This window comes from Symphalangus syndactylus, chromosome 21 (assembly GCF_028878055.3).
Source record: "Symphalangus syndactylus isolate Jambi chromosome 21, NHGRI_mSymSyn1-v2.1_pri, whole genome shotgun sequence".
Lineage (NCBI taxonomy): Eukaryota > Metazoa > Chordata > Mammalia > Primates > Hylobatidae > Symphalangus > Symphalangus syndactylus.
In genome coordinates, this window is record NC_072443.2 from 65,305,950 (window position 1) to 65,333,815 (window position 27,866).

The 27,866-nt window shown below is 39.1% G+C and overlaps 2 protein-coding genes across 9 annotated transcripts in view; one reads left to right on the forward strand and one right to left on the reverse strand.

Annotated features, from left to right (window-relative positions):
- Nucleotides 1-3,691, forward strand: part of CRBN (cereblon) — a 30,302-nt gene extending 26,611 nt beyond the window's left edge. For both annotated transcript variants that reach the window (XM_055259621.2, XM_055259622.2), the window contains exons 9-11: nucleotides 225-289; nucleotides 1,126-1,257; nucleotides 2,654-3,691. In XM_055259621.2, coding sequence (XP_055115596.1) covers nucleotides 225-289; nucleotides 1,126-1,257; nucleotides 2,654-2,834 — 378 coding nt within the window. In that variant the 3' untranslated portion in view covers nucleotides 2,835-3,691. The remainder of the gene's footprint in view (nucleotides 1-224; nucleotides 290-1,125; nucleotides 1,258-2,653) is intronic.
- TRNT1 (tRNA nucleotidyl transferase 1) lies at nucleotides 278-25,501 on the reverse strand. 7 transcript variants are annotated; one of them, XR_010118659.1, is made up of 10 exons: nucleotides 25,404-25,467; nucleotides 23,199-23,373; nucleotides 16,120-16,313; nucleotides 13,080-13,218; nucleotides 8,962-9,088; nucleotides 7,047-7,240; nucleotides 5,956-6,209; nucleotides 5,472-5,753; nucleotides 4,476-4,615; nucleotides 278-2,343 (listed from the first exon to the last, which is right to left on the reverse strand). XR_010118659.1 is itself a non-coding variant. In XM_063630718.1 (9 exons), exons 2-8 carry the CDS (start codon nucleotides 23,344-23,346, stop codon nucleotides 5,505-5,507), a joined length of 1,305 nt encoding a protein of 434 aa, XP_063486788.1. In that variant the 5' UTR covers nucleotides 23,347-23,373; nucleotides 25,404-25,467; the 3' UTR covers nucleotides 278-2,343; nucleotides 5,472-5,504. The 7 variants fall into 7 exon arrangements, 6 of the variants coding, with proteins under 6 accessions (XP_063486788.1, XP_055115599.2, XP_063486791.1 ...); XM_063630718.1 differs by lacking the exon at nucleotides 4,476-4,615; XM_055259624.2 differs by having other exon boundaries at nucleotides 278-4,615.
- Nucleotides 25,502-27,866: the final 2,365 nt, after the last annotated feature.

The window sequence follows — 27,866 nt, forward strand, 5'->3', positions numbered from 1 at the left end:
CCTTTACCCTAGAGAAGGTCATTTAGTTTTATGTAAATATGTGGCAGATCTCAGTTTCAGTGATTTTCTTGCTCCATCTTTAAAAGTGTTTTTGAATGCTTGGAAGGAAAATACGATATTCAGAGAGAGCAATATCTTTATAAGTTTCTTGATGATCTATGTGATTACATGATAAAATGAATGCCAGTTTTTCCTACCAATAATTTTTCTCTCAAATTTTTTAGTGTACTTCCCTTTGCTGTAAACAATGTCAAGAAACAGAAATAACAACCAAAAATGAAATATTCAGGTAAGGTCTTTATTACATTTTTAATATACTTGTTTTATCAGAATTATCATCAGGACTATTTCTGTTTTCTATATACTTTCCTCCAATACCTAAAAGTTACAAAGACTCAGCAAATGAAATATAGGGAATTAGCTCACTTTTGCTAAGACCATCTTCCAGATTGGGTACTCAGAGCAACAATGCATGTTAGGGATTATTGACAGGTAATGAGCATGGTAAAGTAAAACAACTGAGAAATTCTTTTCCCCCTAATTATTGTTGACAATCTATATATTAGACTGTCTTCAATTAGGCCCTAACATAGATGCCTCAGAAATTACATTTCAGTCATCAGTTTTGCCATATAGGGCCAAAGTAGGACATGCTTCTGAACACATACTGATGCTGTGATGTAACAGTGTTTGAAAATCATTTTATGACAAATTCATCAGACTTACTTATAAATCAAGAAGGTAAGGAAACTGCTTCCTGCAAAATAATCAACTGCCCCAAAATGACCACACAGGACCTTGTCATTGCACTTACTTACACTCTCAGACTCCTTTAGAAGCATTTGAGTTTTATATTCTTTACAATGTCTGTCTTGAGAAGTGTTTTAAAAACAAGTACTATTTTCTTTGGGTCCTCACAGAAAACATTTAGACAAAACAGGCCTGTCTGCCAGCTACACCCCCACCCCATTTTCATACTAAGATCCTGGTATTATGTAAAACTGAAAGATTAAAAACTATATAGCTCATACCTCATTTCTTGGTGAACTTCAATAAAATTCTAAGCATTTAATAGAATTAGACTTCTCATGTTGACTTGTTCTCCATGTTGATTCTTTGTTTTAGTTTATCCTTATGTGGGCCGATGGCAGCTTATGTGAATCCTCATGGATATGTGCATGAGACACTTACTGTGTATAAGGCTTGCAACTTGAATCTGATAGGCCGGCCTTCTACGGAACACAGCTGGTTTCCTGGGTAATATTATGGTGGTGGTTGCTTTTTTTTTTTTTTCTTTTTTTTTTAACCTTAATTGGGCAGAAAAATCCAGAGTCCTAAGTAGAGTTGCCACAATCTTTATAATAAAAAGTAGACAAATGAGTAATTTGATACAAAAATTAGCCGGGTGTGGGGGCAGGGGCCTGTACTCCCAGCTACTCGGGACGCTGGGGCACAAGAATCTCTTGAACCCGGGAGGCAAAGTGTTGCAGTGAGCCAAGATTGTGTCACTGTGCTCCAGCCTGGGTGACAGAGTGAGAATCTGTCTCCAAAAAACAAAAAAAAAGTAATTTTACTTAAATGTCCTTCATTCCACAAATAGCTAGAAACATCTGTTGCACTTTTTGTATCTTTTATATAGCATCATTGAATGAAAGGAAGGTTGACAAGTGCAGTTGTCCTCAAATTACTATATCCAGTTAAATCCAAAATTGTTTTTTTCTGTCAGTCAGTCACAGAATTCTGAAAATCATCAGCTGTCTGTCTTATGACCCAGTAAAACTTTGTATCTGGACCATATTCTGTAGTAATGTAAAACCAGAGAATGTTTACAAAGCAATGATAGACTGAGAAGGTGCAGAACCCATTGAATCCTGCTTTTCTTCTAGTCTTGCTTTCTTTTTGTTTGCTTCAGTTTAATGATTCTCTATGATCCTGGGAACCTGTTCAGTTCCCTCAGCTGTACTATCTATCTTCAGTTTTCAAAGAGGGATGCTAAGAAGGGATTACATGCTACCCTGGAATTAGGACCATGTCACTTGGATTGCCCTATCTGTCTTACTTGGCACCCTATGTGAGGATTAAAACTAGAATACATTTGTTACTATAAATAAATGTGGCATGGTATACCTAGGGGAAAAAAATAAGGAAACAGTTGCAATTACATGGTTTATCTTAAGAACAAAATGCCGTGGTTTGTATTTCTGGTTGCATTATCTGACAGTCATTCTTATTTTAGAATAGTAGTTTTTAAATATTTTTTGAGATGTGTCCTTCCTGGCCCATCCAGTTAAACTCCGACAGAAGTGCATTATTTCTGCAGGTGACTGCTGTTTTCTAACTTGACTGCAATACAACAAAGGAAAAGCCAGTACAAGTTAGGATTGGTCTTGGCAACCAGCAATTTCTATAAAGAAATTCGTGAGATTACTCTTTATTTATTTCTATGCAGTAGAAGAAAAATGTAAACATGGCTTAAGAGCATAAAAGTCATACATATTACAAAATTAGAAAATGTTTTTAGGTTTCAGGGAACTGTACGGATCAGATGTCAACTTAGAATATGTCCTTAATCCTTAGAATTTGCCTCTAAGGTCTGTCTTTGTGATAGGTACAGAAGTGTTTCCTTAGCTGATATCTTTCCTTAATTTCTTAGGTATGCCTGGACTGTTGCCCAATGTAAGATCTGTGCAAGCCATATTGGATGGAAGTTTACGGCCACCAAAAAAGACATGTCACCTCAAAAATTTTGGGGCTTAACGCGATCTGCTCTGTTGCCCACGATCCCAGACACTGAAGATGAAATAAGTCCAGACAAAGTAATACTTTGCTTGTAAACAGATGAGGTAGAGATAAAGTTAGTTATCTAACAAATTGGTTATATTCTAAAATCAGATCTGCTTTGGAAATTATTGCCTCTGATACATATCTAAGTAAACACAACATTACTTGGAGGGTTGCAGTTTCTAAGTGCAACTGTATTTGAAACTTTTAAGTATACTTTTGGAGAGCATGAATGGCCGTCTAGAATACCAGAAACATCTACTTGGGTAGTTTGGTGCCATTATCCTGTGGAATCTGATATGTCTGGTAGCATGTCATTGATGGGACATGAAGACATCTTTGGAAATGATGAGATGATTACTTCCTGTTTTAAAAAAAAAAACTTCTTAAATTCCTACAATGTGAAACTAATCATTTGATCCTGATTGATTGATTGATTGATGTATGGGACAGCATATCTGTACCAGTGCTCTAAAATAACAAAAGCTAGGGTTCCAAGTACATGTTCCTTTTTGAAAGAAGCAAGGCAATGTATATTATTCTAAAAGGGCTTTGTTCCTTTCCATTTTCTTTAGCTTCTCTGAGATACTGATTTGTAAATTTTGAAAATTACTTAAAATATGCAGTTTTAATATGCAGTTTTTTGAGCCCACGAATAGTTGTCATTTCCTTTATGTGCCTGTTTTAGTATATAGTATTGTGTATTTGCTCAGTATTTGAACTTATAAGCCCATTTATACTGTTCCATACAAAAACTATTTTTCAAAAATTAATTTGAACCAAAAACTACTACTATAGGGAAAAGATGCCAAAACATGTCCCCTCACCCAGGCTAAACGTGATACTGTATTTTGTTCAATGTAAATTGAAGAAAATCTGTAAGTAAGTAAACCTTAAGCGTGAAACTAAACATGTTCTTTGTTCAAATAATGTAAAATATCTACTCATAATTTTAAAGTTCTAAAAAGACTGCTTTGCCACCTACCTCTTTGCTTATATTCAAGGGTTTAATTCAAGGGTTTAGTGGGTCCTTCCACATTTGTGTGATAACTTTGGTTTTACTGATATTCCTTTGCTACTTTAAAACTAATCAATCAGGTTAAATGTTTACTCAAACTAAACTATAGTAATATTATGAGGCCAAAATACATGCCTTGAGTGGAGTGAAATCAGTTGAGTATCACATTGCATATTTATGCATATTTAGGTAAATAGAGCAAATGAAAATTCAAGAATGCTTCTATTCAGGATATGCCCCTGCCTTATTTTTTCTAAGCTCTACTTCACTACTTTAATAATTTGGGGTTTATATGACTTCACTGGTTGTTCATACAGTTCTTACACTGCACTAAAACTTACTTACTCTATAGTGGATCCCAGGAAGTTCTTTTCAGCAGCATACTACATCTCTGTAGGCTGAAATCTAAACAAGTTACAATGAGTTACCTTTTCCTCCCTGAAATGTTATAATTTCAGTATGTCCCATACTGTTTACTAGCAAATAAAATTTTCTGATCTGTAAAAACACACACATACTACTACTGAAAATGGTTTTACACATGACAAAACCAGACCTGATAGCTAAATCTGCATACTTTCTATACAGAAATAGTATGTATTATATGATGTTGGGTCTAAATCTGTATTTTGGCAGTACATCAAAGTATTATTTTATAATGCAGCTAATTACTGACCTGTGTGCAGTCATTTCTGAGGCTTTCTTGCATCATAGCCCCTGTGACACTTCCTCTTAGAAATATTACACTCTACAAAATTGTTTTATCAAGGTCCAAAATTACTATTTGCTCATAGAGTACAATGATGTTATGACTGGCTACACAGAAAGGAAATAAATTATGAAATGTCAGTATAGCAGCTGAAATAAACAGTTTGTGTTATACATTTTATTTACCTAATGAAAGCATTTAGGACTCAAATCTTTAGAGAACAAATATATAATAATGTAAGCCATATCCTCTTAATTAATAAAATAAATAACATTTACTTTAAAGAGAGGCATATTACCATTGTATATGACACCTGATATACATTGTCAGATACCACATAAACACATTTATCTTCCAGTACCAATGTCTTATTAAAATAATAGGCTCAAGAGTGACCCTCAGGCTAATCCCATGACTTTCCCAGACTCTGCATGCATAAAGAAATCATTGTGACAGAAAAGTATCAACCACATACTAAAGCATAGCTTGCTCTAGAACAAATCCTGTACGTGTGAATGCCAGCAACTGGGGACACATTTAGTATTCATATTTTATGCAAACTTGGTCAATTATTTCCTTTTTAAGCAAAAGTTTATTTTGGAATTCAGATAAGAACTGACACATCATAGATGATAGATAGTCATTGTTCAAGGTAACCCAGTTACTTCAATTGCAAACAATAAACATTTTGTCTTCAAGACAGTTACCACTTCAATTTTTTTTAAAAGCCCGAACAGGTTAAGATAATAGCCAACTATGTTTTCTCAGGTGAAACTATTCCAAAAGAACTGTACATTTTGGTGATATAAATCTGATCAAGAAAGGTAGATCTCAGTTTAGTTCTTGAAATATAATTCACAAAATAAGACCCTTCTTGTTCTACAGAGGTCCCCTAAACTGTCTTTTATTCTGGTGTAGTTTCTAAAACCTCATTAAGAGGGAATGGAGAAAATTTAGTCTTACCAGAAATGCTCTGCTTTTTAGTAGCCATCAGTTTTAGGTCTTCTTTATGTAACTCAGAAGTTCATCTTTTTCCATTTGGTAACCACTTTTTTTCCACTGTTCTCGCAACTGTTGTAATAGAGCCCCAATTTCTTTTCCTGAAGAAATGCCCACTTTTCTGATGTCATGGCCACTTACAGGAAATGGAGGAATAGACCACTGCTGCATTTCCTTTAGGAGACAGTGCTCTCCTTGGTACTTCAGTAGTTCGCATACACGAGTAGTTGCATCAGGTTCCCTAGACTACGTGTCAAAATCAAACATTTAGTTTCGTCATACATGAAAACATACACTTACGATCTTATCCTAAAATTTAAATACTCAACATAAATTTTTTCATTTAAAATAAGTAAAATTCACGGAATTGTAGATCTTAGTTTTAATAAATTAATTCTAAATTAGTGACGATACTTCATATTTCTGACCAAGCCTAGTATATACTTACATCTATAATGAAGTCTTGATAGGGTTTCAATGGGTCTGAACTATCTGTTGCTTTAATTAAATCTTTCCTATTTTTAACTATAAATAAGCCAAGGTTTTTCTCTTCTTTTGCGATCTTCAACCTCAAATCCAATTTTGTGACATCATCTTGTACTTTGAATAATGAGGCCAAAAGAGTCATTGGCTTTGGTGAAAAACCTTCAACATTTTTACTGACTTTGTCAAATTCTTCTAAACTTGCATTAGCAGGTAAACCTGTAGGGACAAAAGCATTTTTCACCTGTTTTTAGTGGGGATAAAAAACTACTCATATCCTAAACCTTGCCACTGTTTTAGTCTCCAGAAATGCTTTGTCACTAGGATACATTATATAGGTTCAGTCTGATGTTCCAACTTACAGGCGAACCTATATAATGTATATTGTTATTCTCTCCCGTCTCCTTCAAAACCTCTAAAATGTTGTTGTTTCCATTAAAGCTACATCAAGAAGTCCAGGGGTAGTGGTGATCGTGGTGTCAGACTCACAAGGCATATTCTTTCTAATCACAAATTCCTGACTTCTCACTGATACTACATCCACCCCCCATTCAGTAATGTTACTGAAATTTGAAATAATATGCCCAAGCTTCCAGAAGTGTGATAAACCATATAATCCCACTGTTCTTTGTGAAAATGAATTACAACGTTTACTGAACAATTTCTGTGTACAAGTCACTCTTCTAAAAGAGCTTTACATGTATTAACTCCCTGAATCCTTTTAGCTTTTCTATTAGATAGAGGCTACATTACTTTTAAACCCCTTTTTTGGGTTAGAAACTAACCCAAGTGGCAAAGACTAGATAAGGGGCTGAGCTTCCTTCAAACCTAGATCTGACTCGAGACCACTCTACAAGCACCACAGACTGTCTTTGAGCTGTTCCCTACTCACGACAAAGCTTACCCCATAACCCAAACTTCTTTGTCTTATTTTAAAATACTCCATTTCTCCATCAAGAATTCTTCAACAAAATGAGTCAAACATTTTTTCCTTATGAAATTTGAAACCAGATATTTCACTGCCAAAAATTCAAACACTTTATAACTTGCTCTTACCTATATAAGGAGCCACATCAAGATCATAGATAAGGTGAATCAAATGATTTACATGGTTACCACCAAGAATTTTTTTCAGTTCCACCCAAATCCTCTCTCCTGATATTCCAGCCAAGCCTTTTGCATTTTCTGCAATTGCTTCCAAAGTCTCAGGATCATGGTCACCAGGTTTGTCTACAATTCTCCCATAAAACCTACAAGACAAAATCTTCACAGGGTATTACCTCTATATTGGCATGTCACAAGCAAAATCTGTTTTTCATTTTTATTGGTACTATCCCATACATCTGCTTAATGAAAACATAGAATTAGTTAGGTCTAAAAGGGACCTTAGAAAGCAACTGGTCATTTCTCCACCTCCTCTTTCTTTTCCCAGATAAGAAAACCCAGGGTCGAATAAAATATACGTAGCCTTTTTGAGGTTAGCAAGAACTAGAACTTCAAGGTCTCCACCTCACTTCCAAATTACTGACTCAAGACATTCAGAATGGTCATCAAATGCAATTCCTGAATTGGCACTTATAGTAGATGAAAAAAAAAAATAGCATTCTTGTAAAGGCAGCAAACCAAAACAAGACTGCAGTGCCTTAACAGAGTAGTCTTAATTCCTCAAAGCTTGCCTGTCTGTACACATTAGTACTTTCAATGAAAACCTTCAAATATGACTAATCTAGTTGCACACCCTGGAGTATATTTCACGGAATCTTAGAACTGGAAGCCCTAATGTACATGTGTTTTCCCTCTCATACCCTTAAAATTCTAATGAATACCCTCTATTCATCAGCGGTCCAAAGTAATGCTAAATAAGTAAATTAATGCTAAATTTGGATTAGTGATCCAAATACAGCTAAGTCTTCATCTGTGTTCTATTATTTATATAAAAGACTACAAATATTCAAGTTTAGAGAAACTACATTTATTGACAAAATATCCATGATCTGTTACAGAATATTCTGAGCGCAATCCCAACCAGTGAAAAATGAATATTACTTGACATAAACTAGCCAAATCAGAGAGTTTTTTAAAAAGGTTAGTGTGTGACCTGTAAACATCATTGCTACCCACAAAACTAGTCATGCATTTCATATTTACCAGGTTTATCCTAGTTGTTTTTTTTTGTGAGATGGAGTCTCATTCTGTCGCCCAGGCTGGAGTGCAGTGGCGTGATCTCGGCTCATTGCAAGCTCTGCCTCCCGGGTTCAGGACATTCTCCTGCCTCAGCCTCCCGAGTAGCTGGGACTACAGGTGCCTGCCACCACGCCCGGCTAATTTTTTGTATGTTTAATGGAGATGGGGTTTCACCCTGTTAGCCAGGATGGTCTCAATCTCCTGACCTTGTGATCCACCTGCCTCAGCCTCCCAAAGTGCTAGGATTACAGGCGTGAGCCACCACACCCAGCCCATCCAAGTTTTGAGTATGTCTTTATACTTTGATTTTTTAAATCATATAACAGGTATTTCTTTTCATCGAAATCACTTTGTAGTGAACCATCACTGATTTCCACGACCACCTAAAACCGTAAGCTGTATGAAGGCGAACACTTTCACTCATTCATTACCATGTTTAATGCACCTAACACAGGGATTGACCTGTGGTAAGCATTCAAACATCTGTGTAATTAATGAATCAATGGAGGAAATATCAATCAAAAAGAAAAATGGGCATTTAAAAAAATGACTTAAATCAAAATTGTAGGAAAGATGACATAAAATATATGTGCGTTCTGGGAACGAAAATACAATATGAAGTAGCTAAGTAATTTTCACTCATAAGTCATAGGGTGCTAGGTCTCCACTGGAGACAGACATTTGGGATGTCACCATTTTGTACATTGACCTGCTGTGGGTTTCATATGACCAGTGTTATGCTCTAGTGATATTAAAACTATCATTTTTTATTTTTAAAAATTCTTACCTGAAGTATCTTAAAATTCTAAGATAATCCTCTTGTATTCTCTGTTTAGCATGTCCAACAAACCTAACTTTCTTATTTTTTAAATCTTCATAACCATTAAAGTAGTCAAATAAAGTGCCATCAAAACCTATTCATTAGAAAAGGAGGGAGAAAAATCACTATTGGCAAATAAGAATTTGAAAACACAAGACAATCAGCTAAACACTATCACAAACAGTAAAAATTCAGCAAAGTGAAGTTATTAAAACATAGGTATTCACACATATCAGCTATCAAATGGAAGACAATAACAGACTGTCTTAGAAGCTGTTTAGGTGCATTTACAATTGCAACTAAGAAGATAATCCAAGAATAAACTAAACAAGAAATATGCAAAACTTGTATGAGGTGGAGTGGAGCCAACAAGACACCATACAAGCAATTTTCACAATATGGGAAAATAAACAATAGCCAAAATAAAATGAAAAAAATACATAACAGGATTAACAGAAGAAACGAGGAAAATATTTTATAATCTTGGAATCTTTATAATCTTGAAGATCTTTCAAACTCTACTTAGCAAGAAAACAGAAAACAAAACACAAAACAACAGGATTTTTGAAGAAATAATTGAATGACATAAAAAATCAAATATGCCTGTATGGCAGAAACTACTATCACACAAAAAATCATAAGTGACATTTTTGGAAAAATATATGTAAGTCAATATAAAAAAACATGGCTAGTTTCCATAATACATAAAAGTTCTAATGAAAAGGCCACGTAAGTAGAAAAATAGGCTACATATAAACAAAATATAGAAATCTCTTTAATAATGATTTTCAACCTTAGTCCTAAATCCTTTTTTTGTTCTTTGAGGCGGATTCTTACTTTGTCACCCTGGTTGGAGTGCAGTGGTGCAATCTCAGCTCACTGCAGCCTCCCAAGTTCAGGTGATTCTCCTGCTTCAGCCTCCCAAGTAGACCTGCCACTACACACAGCTAATTTTTGTATTTTTAGTAGAGACAGGGTTTCGGCAAGTGGGCCAGGCTGGTCTCGAACCTCTGACATCAAGTGATCTGCCCGCCTCAGCCTCCCAAAGTGCTAGGGTTACAGGTATAAGCTACCATGCCCGGCCAGTAAATACCCATTTTCGAGATAGCGTTTTTCAGATCGGCAACGATGCAAACATTTGGTAACAGTGTTAGCAAGGGTGTGGTTAAATGGGCAGTCCTGTTCATTATAGATCAGGAGACTTCACTATAGAGCCTTTAAAACTTTGTGAAATTTGAACATGTTAATCTATTAGCCATTCACAAAAATGGTAATAAACAAATGTTCTCATATGTTGAACCAAAAAAGAAAAAGTGACATAAAACTAATTTTATATATATATATACACACACACACACACAAAACCTTCAGTATCAGTAGAGTGACCACTTCATACTGGTTTGCCTGAGACATTCCTAGTTTTAAAGTTGAAAATCACACATCCAAGGAAGTATTTCAAGCTCAGGCAAACTAAGACGGTTACCATGGAGACTTAAAAAAAAAGAAAAAGGAATTTAGAGCCAAAACACAGACACCATTCAGCTAACCAAATGGGGAGGTCAGTGATCCTGTGAGATATTTCACTCTGTAGCATTACAGAAAAGAGCCACTGACAACTACTTATCAAAAACACCTCTTGGTTGTGTTTGAACTTGAATGCTCTGATTATCCCAAAAGCAACAGTATATTGGTAAGTTCACACTTAATGCTTAACTCTTCCCAAGCTGTTAATAGTTTATATGCATAGTAACTTTTAAAAGGGAACCATCTTGACGTACATGGCAAATTTCGAAGGCTCCAGATTCAAAAAGACATAAAAGAAAATGAAGATAAGAAGAAAATATGTAAATAGGCAAAAATATGATCACAAAGTAGCAAATAATATGGCATATCCATCTTGGTGTTATTTCTCCTAATGAAGAGACTTGTAACTGTCCCTGGGGAACCTAAAGGCAAGATCAAAATTTGGAGGAAAAAATCATAGGAATATGATCAAAGCAAAAATAAAGGTTTGGGAAGCAAAGTAACCAACCATAAATGCCAAAACTATGAATGCTTGATCCAATAAGGCTTGGAAAAAGCCAGGATAGAAAACTACACAAAGCTTAGTAAGCATCATATTGGTGCGTATTTTGTTTTGCTCTGAATATCATCCTTTTAAAATACAGTAAATAAAAATATGAAATATAGTTGAGTTGAGAGGAATAATGTAGTGGTTAAGAATGTGACCTCTTGAGTCAGGCTGCCTGAGTTGGAATTCTGATCCTACCCTTTACAAGCTGTGCAACTTTGGGCAAGTTACCATCGGTTAAATAGCAGTATCTGCTTCGCAGGGTTGTCAGGAGATTAAATTTATATAATGTGCTTCAACAGTGCCTGACACGTTATAAGGGTTTAGTAAATACCAGAAAATGATAGTACCAGTAAGAACAGCTTTTATTTTATAAACTAGGACACTGAAAAAGAGCATTAGTTTCTCTCTTTCAGTATGCTTATGAGAAGCCAGTTAGACAAGACTCTCTATATTGCACTATTTGGAGCAGTTTCCTCTATGAGTAAATATGAGAATAAATAAATACCTGGAACTCTGACTACATTAACTGAGAGAAAATGCACCAATTGGGCTCTCTATGGTCATATATTGCCTAAGCTTTGGAAACAAGACAAAATCATGGTTCTCTGTGACTTTAACTTACTTAATATCTCTCAGTCTCAAGTTTCCTCTTCTATCAAGTGGGCTTAACACACTTTATGAAGTTTTTCTGAGAGTTTAATGAAATAAAGTATATGAGGTACCCAATGTTGTATCTAGAACCCAGTAGGTACCCTAGAAATTGTATCTGTCATTACTGTAATCAGCAAGAGATCCCACCATAGCTTATAAACTTCTTGCCCATCTATGCATGAAGCAAATCCTATTACTTCATCCTTTTACCACTATTGTTGCTACAAACTAGGTTATGAATAGTGGATGTTTCATCCTTTTTTAATCCAAAAATCTTAAACATAAAGGGCTTGTCTTTGAAGTACAACATATGATGCATCAGTAATGAATCAAAACACTAACCTAATTCATATCTACCCCCCCATATAATTCCCAGTGCTTTCATTAAACAAAAAAGTTAAGCTGAAATAAATAGGTTTCATCTTACATACCAACTCTGATTATTGATGATTCCTAGAATACAATGCTAAAAAAGAATCTGAGGTTGTGTGTCGGCTCAGCAGTAAAAAAGGTGCTGAAGTCATTCACCATTGTTTGCCAGGGAAGCAGAAGACAGCAAAGAGTGAATAAACATGCATGAAAGACAGCGCAAAGGAAAGAGAATGATCCTGGGTGTGTGTGTGGATGTGTGTGGAGTGTGTAGATGTACTGTGTGTGTGCACTTTTCTTCCCTGAAATGTTAATGTTGTTTATATGCAGTTAAGAAGTTAGCACTGACTGAATGTGTATGTATGTCAGGCACTGTTCTAAGCATTTACAATTAACTCTCTTAAACCTCAGAACAGCCGTACAAAGGAAGCCAATATTAATTAATGTTTTTGTTTCGTGGCTAGTGAGTGACGGAGTCAGAATTTGACCCCAGGGATTTTGGCTCCAGAGTCTATTCTTTTTTTCTGAGACCGAGTCTCGCTCTGTTGCCCAGGCTGGAGTGCAGTGGCCCAATCTCAGCTCACTGCAAGCTCCGCCTCCTGGGTTCACGCTATTCTCCTGCCTCAGCCTCCCGGGTTCATGCTATTCTCCTGCCTCAGCCTCCCAAGTAGCTGGGACTACAGGCACCCACCACCACGCCCAGCTAATTTTTTGTATTTTTAGTAGAGATGGGGTTTCACCGTGTTAGCAAGGATGGTCTCAATCTCCTGACCTCATGATCTGCCTGCCTCGGCCTCCCAAAGTGCTGGGATTACAGATGTGAGCCACCATGCCCAGCCCAGAGACTATTCTTTTAAGCAATCTGCTAAACCATCTCTTAGAAGAAATTAATGCAACTTCTCAAGTTGAAGAACATTTCCAGAATGTAGGTTTTACTTGAAAAGAAGGCATTCTGATAGACTCAAAACATGGTTTTATCTGCAAATATTACCTAAAAACATAGAATTTATAGTGAGATCTCTGCGTTCCGCATCTTTCTGCCAGTCAGTTGTAAATTCTACCTCGGCATGTCTTCCATCAGTGGTGACATCAATCCGTAGTGTAGTAATCTCAAAATTTTCTTCATGAAGCTGCAATTAAATACATGGGGTTTTTGTTGTCATTTAAATTAGGTTTTCATACTACTGAATTGAAAAAAAATAAGTTTTTGTCTTTATAAAGGGATGGTACTATAAGCCCTGACAGTTATAGTCTTTTTAACGTCAACTACCATACCTAAACATCGAAACAGAAAGATATCCACGTTATTCAAAAACAGATCAAAAGACTTTTTTTTTTTAAAAAATACCCATCATGGTTAAAAAAGATGAGTTTAACACAAAACATGTCACCTCTGCCAGGTGATGTGGAGAAACCCTCAAAACTGTTCTTCAATTTCAAATCAAGCTATTATCAGAAATATTTTTAATAGCTCCAGTTTGCAAAGAGGTGAATGTCAATTTATGGAACATATGCCATTGAGCAAAAGACTGATAAATAAGTACAGTTAACAGATCTTGCAACTCCCTTACTGGTAATCCCCAGAGAAATTAAAATAAAGACTGGGGGTGGTGGCTCATGCCTGCAATCCCAGCACTTTGGGAGGCCAAGGCAAGCGATGACTTGAGCTCAGGAGTTCAAGACAAGCCTGGGCAAGATGGTAAAACCCCGTCTCTACCAAACATACAAAAAAACCAGCCAGGTGTGGTGGTGCATGCCTGTGGTCCTAGCTACCTGGGAGGCTGAGGTGGGAGGATCACTAGACCCCAGGAGGCAGAGGCTGCAGTGAGTCGAGATCACACTGTGCACTCCAGCCTAGGCAACAGAGCGAGACCCTGTCTCAAAAGAGAAAGAAAGAAATTAAAGAGTTACCTCTATCTTAGGAAGACAGACTACCTCCAGCTGGGGAAGCTGAGTAACTTCGTGATAGGGTGGCGTCTGTGCCAAGCCTTGAAAAAGCAGCAGGGTTTGTACGTGCAGGTGTGGTAGGAAAACTTCAAATGAAGAGATGACCAAAGGCACGGTGGAGAAAGAGGATTATATGTAAAAGAGAAAGTGTATCTGACAGACAGCATATTAGCATTTAGGAGTAGAGAATAAAGTGTTTTATGTGCCAACAGTTAGGAATGTCTTTATTTAGGAAGTGAAAGCCATTAATGATCACCAGAAGTCTGTTGTAGGATTTCTCTCAATTTGATACATACTCTTCTCTAGATACAAGCTATATCTATCTGTCACTATAGAATTCCAGAACTCAAGAATTTGAGGCACAAGTATCTCTGAAGGCAAAGAATAAGGTAAGGTTTGAAATGGGAAAACTGTTTGAAACTCATTTTAAGAAATAATCAGACCCACCTAGAATGACTCCCTTAACGAGGCAGAAAACCAGGGATTGATTCTCCAGAAAGGTTGAACCAAAAATAATCAGAACTTGTTGCACCAGGCACAGATGCTCATGGGAATGAAGCATCATAATGAAAACAAGATTAAAGTGAAAATTAACACGACCCTCATCCCTTTCCCTACTTGGTTTCAAGATGCTAACAATCAGGCTCATTCCCTGGCATAATACTGGAGTATTCTTCTCTGATTTCTCCTGATGAAAACTCCTACTGAGACTTAGATTGGGAGTCCCAATTGGCTGACCCTTCCCATGCAAAACTACAATAAAGCCCTCAAGTATAGAGCATCACCTAAATTTAAGGAAAGCCAACATGAAAGAAAAAACTCGGAGGAAACAAAGACATTGTCAAAATAACTATAGTAGATATTCTAAGAGAAATAAAAGATCTTGCATCTGAAACATGAACAGGAAGCTTTCCAAAGAAATATACTAAGAAAGACCTCTTGAAATTCTACAAGACCACAGAAGTTGTCAGTATTATACAATGACTGAGAGATGAAGTTAAGGCACTCTCATAGAAAGTAAGACAGGAGAATATAAAATAAAGACAAAAGATAAAATTAGGTCAGTCGCAGCAATCCAGTATCCAAATAATAAGAGTTTCCAAAGGAAAAAACATTTAACAAAAGGGATGAAATTATGAAAGAAACATAAGAGGGCCCACTAAGTGCCCTGCACAGTAAGTAAAAAATCCAAAACAAGTTATATCGTCTTGAAATGAAAAACATTAGACATAAAAAGTTCAGAAAGACTTCCAAAAGGAAATAATGGCAATCAGGTTTTTACACAAAAGAGAAATCTAAATGGAACTAGACTTAGTGGCAGTACTGGAAGCTAGAAAACAATGCCTTTAAATTTCTGAGTAAAAATTATTCCCTGCCTAGAATTCTATAACCATAACTATCAAACCAGTGTGGAGGTAAAATAAAAACATTTTCAGACGTGTAAGGCTTCCTCAGGTTTTGGATTATTAAAATGAGGGCTTAAGCCAAGAGAGAACAGCACATGGGACCCAGGAAACAGGAGGCCTAACAAAAAAGAGAGGCCAAGGAAATTCCTAAAAGTCCATATTGGAGCAGGACAACAGCACCAGGTAAGATGTTTCCCAAAAACACAACTGAAACTTGATGTAATGTGTTTAAATCTTTTGAGAGGAACTCTATAGCTCTGGCACAGAGTGCAGGAATAAATTGGTGGTACATGGAAAGCTATGTAAAAGAAAAATGTCATTAACTGCAGGAAAATTAAAAAATATGCCAATAGAAGAAATGTCATCACAATATACTCCACAATCTGGCTGTAAACAATACAGAATCATAAACGTCAATCCTGAATATTGACTTAACCAAAAATTATGATACAAATATACTAGAAGAGAGAAGAAGGAGAATTTTATGTGCTTGTTGTTGAGAAGGGTGTGGTAAGAAAGCTAAATCATCTTCCCTTATTGAAAGACAATACATAACACATCTTAAAACTGGGAGAGTAAAAACTGAAAAGTAAATACCATAGCATACAAAGGACTTTTTAGAAATGGAGAGGTAACACCAAAAAAGCAATGTAATTAACTGTCAAACTTTTGACTCACCCTGGCAGTAATTGTTCCGTGCTTTTCTCCTCTGTTGTTTATCATCCGAATCCCAGCCGACTGAAACATCTCCTTCATTTGAGTAGGGGTAGCAGTGGTGGCAAAATCTACATCCTGAGGCTTTACTCCATTTAATAAATCCCTCACTGCTCCTCCTGCTATTCTTAATTCGTGATTCTCTTTGACAAATAATTCTGAAATGAGAGAAAATAAGATTTTTATTCCCAAGTTCTTTATTTCAATGTGTTCATTTTAATCACAAAAGTACAAGGCTTTTCCATCTAGTTGGAACAGCAGAGATTCATTTACTGAGGCTTTTCATATGAAAAATGAGAACAAGGCCCAAAGAAGTAAAAAGACTTGTCCACAGGAGAGTGCCTCTGAGGACCAACGGGAAACAGAGAACTTGCAGAATTTTTCTTTGCTTATTCAGAAGATAATTCAGAATTCCACAATGCCTCAAAGTGATCAGTATAAATTTGAAATATTACTAAAGACTAAAGCAGGTCAAGCGCAGTGGCTCACACCTGTAATCCTGATACTTTGGGAGGCTGAGGCGAAAAACAATCACTTGAGCCCAGGAGTTCAAGACCAGCCTGGGCAAACAGCAAGACTCTCTCTATACAAAAAATAAAAATAGCCAGGTTCGATGGTGCACACCTGTCGTCCCAGCTACTTGGGAGGCTGAGGTGGGAGGATGGCTTGAGCCCAGTTCAAGGTTGTGATGAGCTATGATCGTGCCACTGCACTCCAGCCTGGGTGACAGAGCAAGACCTTATCTCAAAAAAAAAAAAAAAAAAAAAAAAAAGAAACTAAATCAAACAATTCTGCTTTCTTTTCCCCATTTATGTGCATACGTTAGAGATGGTAACATGTTCTTGTATTTCTCTGTGTTTACAGATAGATGTTAAGGCAGCATGTTCATGCATGAAACTATCAGACAACATTAGTCTATACCACTTATGATTAATGTTTATAGCTAAAAATCCTTCAAGAAATGATCTGTATATAATTCTAAAATCAACTCCTATCTGTGCTCTAGGTAGAACCATTTGAACACTGAACAACTATAAGCAACTACACAGCTGACTTCTCTATATGTACAGGATAAGGCAAAATCCACTATAACTATATCCATATGCCCACATGGAACCTAGTGAGAATGGCATCCAGGAGCTAGCCTGCCACAGTATTAGGCCCCGGGGTCTGTGGAACAGAAACAATTTCACAAAACATCAGTATCAGACAAGCCCATTCTGTGACCACGATGGATCGATCAAGACAACTCTGTAATCACCTAAACATACACAAAACATGAACACTGTCCATGATACACCCTACAATAGCTGGTAACAGTGACTGTGCCTTACCAATAAGGTTTAGTCTCACAACTGTACTCAACTTCTAGGAAAGCATTATTAAGACACCCAATCACAGAATTAATTCTGCTTCCTGAGAGCATCTAACCCGCTGCAAAGCTCTACTACCTTAAATGCTCTCCAAAATGACCCAATACAAGCCCAACTCCTATAAGAAGTCATTTCTAAAGCCCTCTTACTGAGTATACCTCCAGGTTCTCCAGTGTCAGCATGCTACTCCTCACTCAGCATGTTGCTCTTCACTGCCAGGAGTAACAACCCAACTTGTGTCCCTGCTGGTCTTTGGCTAGCGGACAGTGACACGAGCATTCAACTAAACTCATCATACATCAAAGTTCCAGCACCTCTAATCACAGCTCAAAACATAATGCTCTGTCCCTACCTCGACATCTTCTGTTCCCTGGTCTGCCCACACTCCTCTTCCACCTACTCTTCCCACATCTTTTCAGCCCCATTCTCTGTAGTCTCCTTAAAATGATGTACTTAAAAATAACAAATGCTCCCTACCCTCTTGACTTAATTAAGGATATCTTTTCCACAAGCTCTCCCCAAGGGGAAGTATTCATATTCCCCTAATGCCACATTTCCCATCAAAGCCCACTTCCAGAACCACATCACCTCCCTTAAATCCAGCCTCCACCATCTAGACTTAGGGATTTAAAACACTAGGTTAATTACACTATGCATTAACTCCTCCTCCTAACTACTCACAACACAGTACCCAAAACACCAGGTTAATTACGCTACGCATTAACTGCTCCTCCTAACTACTCACAACACAGTACCCAAATTCCTCAGGGCTATATCCAAAGGCTTCCATGACCTATCTGTCTCATCTCTTGCTCAACTCTGCATCACACTTTGTACCAGCTGTCTGCACCAAACTCTCCCCATAGTTTTCCTCCATAATTTTGCTTGTGTGAGTCACTTCACTGAAGAAACACCTCCCCAACTTACTCCAGCTCACTGGCTGGCTGTCACACTTCTTGGCCCATAACCCACACTAAGACATTCACATAGCAGTCACCAAAATTATACAAATTACGTCTACATGGCAAACAGAAGTATCATAAAAGAAAACCTGCCCTTCATACCATGCAATCTATTCTATTCTCTCTTTTTTTAAAATACTGGTCATGACCACTAAATTTGGTCATGACCACTAAATTGACTTCATGGCCCACTAAGAGGTAACTTCTCAGTTGGAAAACATTGATCTAGCTCACTCTTACTTATCTGTTGTGAATTCACTTTAGGAAGCCTCACCTGAAGGTGAGGTTAGGTGCATTTCTTCTAAGCGACTAGCACAGCACATCTTTATACATACCAATTATATTAAAATTACCTGTTTTATGTTTTTGTCTCCCCATTTCTCAGGGTAGAAAACCTACCTTATTCATCTTTATACCAATTTGGCTCATAATTAAACTGAATTATGATACTCTAGCTATTAAAAAAAGAATGACTTCGCTGGAAAGTATTGGGTTTTTTTAAGTTTTCTTAAAACAGTATCAAGTAGCTGTTCCGAAATTCAAGCAAATAAAGGACAAGTTTTACCTTCACTTGAACCTACTATAAACAGTGGGATGAAGAAGGTCAAGGCTTAATTTATATAGATAACTACTGTTTTAAGATTCTCATGCTGGCTTTACTAAAATAAAACGGTAAGTTCAAATTTACTCAGTAAGCTAACTGCATTACAAAGAGATCCAGAACTCAAATATATTCACCATTTTGATTAGCCCTACGTTATTAAACCATTCCAAAAAGCTTGCCATTCAGGATTTTTAAAATAACATTTAAGACAACTGAGAAAGACATATCAAGGCATATTTGTCTATATGAAAGAGCAGTCATAAAAATTATAAGAAAAGCATAATTTCACATTGGCCTAAAACAGCAGGGACTATCAAGCTTAAAGATTTATTTATTCCTGTTACTGATATCTTCAATCTTACAGAAACAGAGATGCAGTCAACATTTCAAGACTTTGCAAGCTACATTCAACGAAATAATTCAGTGAAAATAACACCTAATGCAACTAAATTTAACTGTAAACTTAAGCCTAAAAGTCAAGAAATGCAGAATGTCATCATCCCCAAACTACATTTATTTGCTCCAAATGCCACCTCTGATAGTAAGCAATTGTTAATTATTCTTATTAGCAATTCAAAAGACCACACATTAATGTGTCAGAAAACTTTTATAATTGTCACCTCTTTTTAATGTTAACTTTTAATTAAATTTTCATGAACATCTTCCCTTTACAGCTTTGAATTTTGACGATTGGAGGCTGGGGTGGGGTAAGGGGCAGTGAGTGGGAGCTATGAGTGGGAAGACATGGTGTGAGCATTACTACAGGAAAACAGACCATCTGTTCTAAGAGCTCCGGACTTCAAAAGAGTGATCAGTTGTTCCTATTGTGCTAAATTTTAATATGATGGCCTTCTGACATCACATAACACTGAGCGCTATCACCCCCTATGGACAACAGCCAAGGGACCAAACAAGTCCTTGCTCATCCATTAATGCTGTTAGCTCATGCAAAAATCATCTGCATTGGGAACTTCAGCCTCATCTCTAGGACAGAAAAATAATCTTTTTTTTTTTTTTTTTTTGAGAGAGGGTCTCACTGTCATCCGGGCTGGAGTGCAGTGGCACCATCACAGCTCACTGTGCAGCCTTGACCCCAAGTTCAAGGAACCCCCTGCCTCAGCTGCCTGAGTAGCTGGGACTACAGGTGTGCATCACCATAACTGGCTGAATTTATTATTATTATTTTTGTACAGATGGGATTTCACTATGTTGCTCAGGCTGGTCTCTAACTCCTGGGCTCAAGCAATTCTCCCACCTCGGCCTCCCAAAGTGCTGGGAGATTATAGGCACGAGCTACCGCAGCCAGCTAAGAAATAATCTTATATGCCACTAGCATATGATTGTACTGAAGCAAAAAGATACATAAAATAACCTGACAAATTATAAAACCCTTATGATATGACAATAATACACTATTCTAGTCTCTCATATTCTTGCATACTGAAAACTAATTTTACACATGGCAAAGCAGCTATTAAGATTTGAAAATTGGTACAGGATTTAAACTCCAAGTATCACTATATAACAGCCATCACAAAGGCTGTGTTTCTGTATACTCTGTTTTTATACAGAACATTACATTTTACCAGGGCACCCAAGTCTTTGACTAACTTGTTGATTGTTGCACTAAAAGATTCCATTCTTGCCACTTCTCCAGTAGCCTAGAAAAAGTCAACTTTAGAATATATCCATGTTCTCATTTGCCAGTCCTTCAAGGACAGGACTCTGGAAGCAATCACCACCTCTACCTTACCATACCATTTAGGCTCTAACTTCCTTAGGACCTCATTTCTCAGGGTGGAGAAAATCCAGTTCTTAATGTCAGGTTTAGAAAGTTAAACACAATTGTTAAAATGATGTTCAAGAAACTACAGTAATCAATATTTAGAACCTCATTTCCAAAAAATGCAGAATGACCTGAGTTAGGCCATCAAGAGTTAATTACTACTCCTTCTTCCAAGAGGCCTCTTGCAATTGAAGTTGAAAAACTGGGGGCTGTGAAGGGCATACACAGAAAGAAAAAAGCTTCAACTCAACCCAAAATCAGAGCTTCAAAATCTGCACTATTCAAACAGTAGCCACTTGTACTTATTGAGCACTTAAAATGTGGTGAGTCTGAATTCAGATGTGCTGTATTAAATGCATGACAGATTTCAAAGACTTCCAAGTAAGAATATAAAATATTTTTTTTTTTTTTTTTTTTTTTTTTTGAGAGACGGTCTGTGTCACCCAGGCTGGAGTGTAGTGGCACAATCTCGGCCTACCGCAACCCACACCTCCCAGGCTTCAGTGATCCTCCCACCTCAGCCTCCCAAGTAGCAGGGACTACAGACACATATCACTATGCTTGCCTATTTTTCGTATTTTTAGTAGAGATGGGGTTTCACCGTGTTGCCCGGGCTGGTCTCAGACTCCTGGGCTCCAGTGATCCACCCACCTCAGCCACTCAAAAGTCCTGGGATTACAGGTATGAGCCACCACGTCCAGCCTCCCAAAGTGCTAGGATTACAGGTGGGAGCCACTGTGCCCGGCCTCATTAACAATTTTTATACAAAATTCATACTGATAGTATCTAAGATATATTGGATTAGATGAACTAAAAATAATTATTAAAATTTATTTCACCATTTCTATCTTTTTAATGTGGTTAGTAGAAAAGTTTATATTACATATAGGCTCATACATTTCTATTGGACAGCAATTTTTAGCAACTTTCACTCTCTCCAATTAAAAAAGATAGTGAAGCATCGGCATAACCAAACACACATTTAAGCCCTCTACTTAAAGTCTGCCTAAAAGAATCTAAAAGAATCAACATGTTCTGGGCCATTTATCTCTGGCACGTACCTAAAAAGCCATCATCTAATTTCAAGAATGGGAAAGTAGCTTTGAGAATGAGCTAATACAAGGTGAGTCATATTAAAGTAATGGTTCATCTATCTTCTGTGCATCAGAATTAACTTGTGGAGCTTTTATTAAAAATATAGACGGTCATCCCGCCCAGAGATTCTAATTTAGTAGGCTGCAGGTAGAACCCGAGCATGTGTGTTTTAAAAGCTCCCCAGGTGAATCTAATAGATAGCCAGTGCTGTTTAGGTCATATTTCTATATATACTACTAAATATATTTATGAGGGTGCTATTAAAATTCCCACAGGCTCTGTAATGCTACTGTGTGGCTGCTTTAGCAACATCAGTAGATGACATTAAGAACCAATACTAATAAAACTGTGGCAACAGCAAGAAGCTACTGGAGTCAGGCACTTAGCTAAAGCCATTTCCTATGCTCCTTCCAGACAGGTTTTGCAACATGCACAACGGAGGCAACTCCTATTTCCTTCTTCCTTCAGTTCTCATGGAAAGCATTTATACCTAGGAAGGAAACAGAGCTTAGTAGTTACAAGCTGGGCTCTCAAATCAGACTGCATAAGTTCAAAACCCAGCTCTCTAGTTAGTAGTTACAGAAACACAGGCAAAGCACTTCACATGCCTAACAATCTGTTTCCCTTTCCACATAACAAGTCAAAATGTACGTACTCATTAAGTTAGTAGGACCAGTCCTGTAATGTAGGGAAAGTACTTAGCACAGCATACAGAAAAGCCATGCTTTTTATTCCAGTCAACTTCTTGCCTTTTCCAGTGATTTAGCTATATTTTTGCATCAGCCACACGTAAGCCTTTCTTTTTTCTTTTAACATTCCTTTCTTTTTTTTTTTGAGACAGGGTCTCACTCTGTTGCCCAGGCTAGAGTGGCATGATCATAGCTCACTGCAGCCTCAAACTCCTGGGCTCAAACAATCCTCCTACCTTGGCCTCCCCAGGAGATTACAGGCTGGGTACACCCAGCTAAGCCTTTCTTCCAACAATGAAAACGTGCATACTGGGCACCGTGCTCACACCTGTAATCCCAGCATTTTGGGAGGCCAAGGAGTGAGCCCAGGAGCTTGAGACCAGCCCAGGCAACACAAAGAGACCCTCTACTTATTTTTTTTTAATAAAAATAATTAAAACAGCAATGAAAATATCCGAATGTTGGCTTAAAAAGTTAACCCTCTACTTCTCCATTTATACAGGTTTCCCATCAAGAAAAGGTATCATCTCTCACTTGTCAGACTCTTCAATCCTTCTGTGAAAAGTGACTGGAATTCGGGAGACTGCAACTTCATTGTAAATAGATACTGCTTCAGAAGACACAGCCTACTCCACCTACAGTTCAGTACTGGCCTCTGCCAATGATACAGGCACCTCAGCATCTGGAGAGGCGGTCACCAACTACACATCTACAAGGCAAACACACAGGCATACCAATGAAATTAAAAGTGAAGGTAAGTGAAGGAAAATAAAGGGACACGTTGCAAGTTTATCAACTCAGAAATTCATCTCTTGTTCAGATGAAAAAACTGAAAAAGGTGTCAGTTTGAGGGATTAAGACTAGATCTATGTATCTACCTGGTTTTGTTCTCCAGAAGCACTTACTGTGGCAGGCGGGGTCTCACTAATGTAGGCCTCCATAACAAGTGTTTCAGTACTGACTGAGTGGTTGAGTTACGTATTAAAAGCTGAAAGAGCCAGCCAGTGCCCTTAAACAAGGCTGGAATGTAACAAAAGCCCACCAAGAGTTGCCTAGGCCTTTCCTGGACCTTGAAGCATGATAAAGTAACAAAGGAATTCTTTTTTTTGTTTTTTTTGTTTTTGAGATGGAGTCTTGCTCTGTCGCCCAGGCCAGAGTGCAGTGGCACAATCTCGGCTCACTGCCACCTCTGCCTCCTGGGTGCAAGCGATTCTCCTGCCTCAGCATCCCAAGTAGCAGGGATTACAGGCGCACACCACCACATCCGGCTAATTTTTTATACTTCTAGGTAGAGACGAGGTTTCACCATGTTGGCCAGACTGCTCTTGAACTCCTGACCTATAGTGATCTGCCCGCCTCGGCCTCCCAAAGTGCTGGGATTACAGGCATGAGCCACTGCACCTGGCCACAAAGAAATTCTTAACAGGACCCGTTTAGAATTAAACAAGTTTTACTGGCGATCTGAGGAAACTCCCCAGGCCTCCACAAACAAGTTTATTAGGGGTCTGAGGGAATTCCCCAAACCTCCATGATTTAGCAGGAGAGAATATAAGGGTAATCACCCCAGCACCTGGACCCATTTAGATTAAGTAAATTTACTCAGGCTCCAGAGGAAGGTCTTCAAGACTCAGATCTTACAGATAAGAAGTTAATCACTTGTATCTTTAGATGAATGCACACTTACACATAAACATATAACTCAGAAGATATATAAGCTCTGGAAAACTTTGTAATTCTGAGTTGATCTGAGATATTTTCCAGGCCTTCTCCCTGTACCTGGTTACAGAAATAAACTCCCTTCTTTCCTAGTTTATCTGCATCTCATTATTGGGCAGCGAGGATAAGCAGCCCAACCCTCGGTTTGGTGGTTTGGTCGGGGAGCATTAGCCACTACACTCGCATGCCACATGGTACTGTGATGACACTCTCCCCAGAGCAGGGCTTCAGTCGGTATGTGAGGGGTGCGGGGTCCTAGAAACTCTATCCGAGTTTCTGGTCTCCAGAACTTGTCATGGTCACAGATGGGTATCACCCTACTTCCCCACCTGCACTCGAGAATTCATGACCCTGGGATAGCTCCTAGAAATTGTATTTTCCCATGAATTAATTAGTTTTGCTGCCCCCGTTTTCCTTATTCTTTTCCTGCCATCTTGTAATCTCCTCTGATTTCTAGCACACCCTGCCTTCCCTTCTACATATCACATCCTCGTTCTCCCCATAGGGGGTCCTGCCCATAAAGAGGCAGCAGCAGCAGCAGCTCTCGAGTGACCCCGGAGTAAACCTGCAGAGAAAAACCATTCCATTCCACGGAAGTGGGCTGGAGGAGCCGCGCTTCCCAGCAGGCCACGTGGGGCGGAAAGACCCAATCAGTTTCCTTGCACCCCCGCCTCAACTTAGGAAAACGCTCTGGGGACTCCGGCCCTGAAAAGGCGCGTCCCACCCCCCACGCCGGGTGCTGGCGACAAGGCCCAGTGAAAAAGCGTATCGGGGCCGTCCGCGCGGAGGGGACAGTGCTGAGGGAAGCCAAGGAATCCGCGCCTGCGGTCGCCAGAAACGTGGCGGGGACACGACCTCCGCGTCGGGGCTCTTTTGCCCAGTGCTGAGGAGACCTCTCGCCACGTCCCGCTCCCATCTTTCTCGAGGACCCGGGGCGGCGGCTCCCCTGGCCCACAGCAGAAAGCAAGGGGCAGCAACTCACGCCACCAACTCTGCTCCTCTGAGCGGCGCGCGCCCGCTTACCAGCCCCGCTGCGGCCGCCGCCACCGCCGCCACGCGCACTTCCGGGATGGTGAACGCGGTGACGTCGCCAACGCACATGGGTTGGCGGCGAATGGGAAGTCGCGGCAGGGCGGGGGCGGGGCCCGAACCGAAGGACTTCCGGCTCCCCCCGCCCCTCCCCACAGTGAGACGAAGCTCTGAGCCGGTTTCCCCACCCCTCTGAGGCCGGCCTGGGCAAAGCCGAGCCCCGGGGAGCCCTGAGGAAACCGGCGCGCGTTCGTGCCTCTCACCGCACGTCTGGCTGGCCCTGAGCTGCTCAGAAGCCCATCTGCGCCGCCTGCCTGTGCGATCTGGGACAACTGACAGCTGTCTTCCATTGCAAAACGAGACTATTAATAAAACCTACCCCAGGGTAGGACGGATTGTTCGGTAAATGTTAACTTATTCGTGTTTGACTATTCTGTACTCTAATCTCTGCGTAGGGTTAAGTCCACACTTGACAGAGTCACGCGCATTCGAAATCTAAGCCCTCTGGTCCTATGAAATTACTGGGCATATTTTATTTTCTTACCTGGTTTGTGTAACCATTGGCCTCCTTGGCCTGGAGGCTTCCCAGCTGTAAAGTGGAGAACTTAGATTTGATTCAGTTCATTAATTTTTTCTAGAGCGGAAAAGAGCAAAGAGAGTGGCAAAGGAGTGGGAATACAGCCGTTGAGCCCTTAAAGTGCGAAAATGTGTAGTTTTTTTTTTTTTTGAGACGGAGTTTCGCTCTTGTTGCCCAGGCTGGAGTGCAGTAGCGCGATCTGGGCTCACTGCAACCTCCGCCTTCCGGTTTCAAGCGATTCTCCTGCCTCAGCCTCCTGAGTAGCTGGGATTACAGGTGTCTGCCACCACTCCCAGCTAATTTTTAGTAGAGACGGTTTTGCCGTGTTGGCCAAGCTGGTCTCGAACTCCTGACCTCGTGTTCCACAGGCCTCGGCCCCCAAAGTGCCGGGATTACAGGCGTTAGCCACTGCGCCGGGCCGAAAATGTGTAACTTTACATCACTTAGCTTTCCCTAAAATTTTCCTAGAAAAATGCATGTGCGTGTTATTTCTGTTCTTTTGCCCTCCCCACATGCCTGCCTGTTCTTCCCAAACTTTTCAGCCCCTCTCTCTGTAGACGCCCTAAAATGTAAAAAGTAAGATGTCCAATTACCACACCTTTTCAAGGTGTTGAATATCCTGTTTTTGGAACCACAGGACTGGCTTTCCAAATTGACATTCAGAGGCACAGCATTGATATAATCCGGTGCAAGGATTTTCTTTCTCTCTCTCTCTCTCCCTTTGGGGCAAGGAAAGCCCCAAATCATCCTTTCAGGCTTGTCTCCTATTTCTCACCACCATGACCCTAGACAAACTGGACCAAAGCCTCCGTTGCTGTACCCACCTAGAATAGATTCTCCAAATCGCCACCTATGAAGGCAACGCTAATACAACTATGATGATGATTTACTTCGTGCCAGTTACTGCGCTGGGTACCCTCAACAATTTCTGGCCTTGTAAATATATAGTTTATCTATACATGTGTATATGCAGTTGTCCTTCCGTATCCATGGGGTATTGGTTCCAGAACATCACCCCAACCAGTGTTCAAGTTCTTTATATGAAATGGCATAATATTTGCATGTAGCCTATACACATTCTGTAGTATAAATCATTTCTAGATTACTTATAATACCTGATACAAATGCTATGTAAACAGTTGTTATGCTATATCGCTTCTTTGTATTTTTTAATTGCTATTTAATTTTGTTTTGTTTTTTTTTTTTTTGAGATGGAGTTTCACTCTGGCGCCCAGGCTGGAGTGCAGTGGCATGATCTCAGCTCACTGCAACCTCTGCCTTCCAGGTTCAAGCGATTCTCCTGCCTCAGCCTCCCAAGTAGCTGGGATTACAGTCGCCCACCTCCACACCCGGCTAATTTTTGTATTTTTAGTAGAGACGGGGTTTCACCATGTTGGCCAGGCTGGTCTTGAACTGCTGACCTCAGGTGACCCACCCACCTCGGCCTCCCAAAGTGCTGGGATTACAGACGTGCGCCATGGTGCCCCAGTCTTATTTAATATTTTGATCTGTGGCTGGTTGAATCCACTGCTGGAGAACCCATGGCCATAGAAGGCCAACTGGAGAGAGAGAGAGAGGAGAAAGAGAGAGAGTAAGAGAATTCCTACTGTACTGGCCAAGACAATGAAATGAAAACAGGGATATTACTACAGATCATATAGATATATATGAGGAGATATAAACAATTTTATGCCAATTAATTTGACAATGTAGATGTAATGCACCAATTCTATAAAAAAGACAATTTATCAGAACCGAAATAGGGTAGAATTTAAAAATCTGAATAGCTTATCATTTTTAAAGAAATTGAATTGTTGTTCAACAGACTTCCCACAAAGATAATTCCAGGCCCAGATGGTTTCAGTGGTCAAATTTATCAA

Coding starts and splice junctions, on each gene's coding strand:
- TRNT1 (XM_063630718.1), bottom strand. CDS start 23,346: ATGCTGAGGTGCCTGTATCATTGGCAGAGGCCAGTACTGAACTGTAGG. Junction 7,241..8,961: donor AGAATTTTAAGATACTTCAG/GTAAGAATTTTT, acceptor TTTGTCTTGTAG/GTTTTATGGGAGAATTGTAG. Junction 5,754..5,955: donor ATCAAGACTTCATTATAGAT/GTAAGTATATAC, acceptor TTTGACACGTAG/TCTAGGGAACCTGATGCAAC.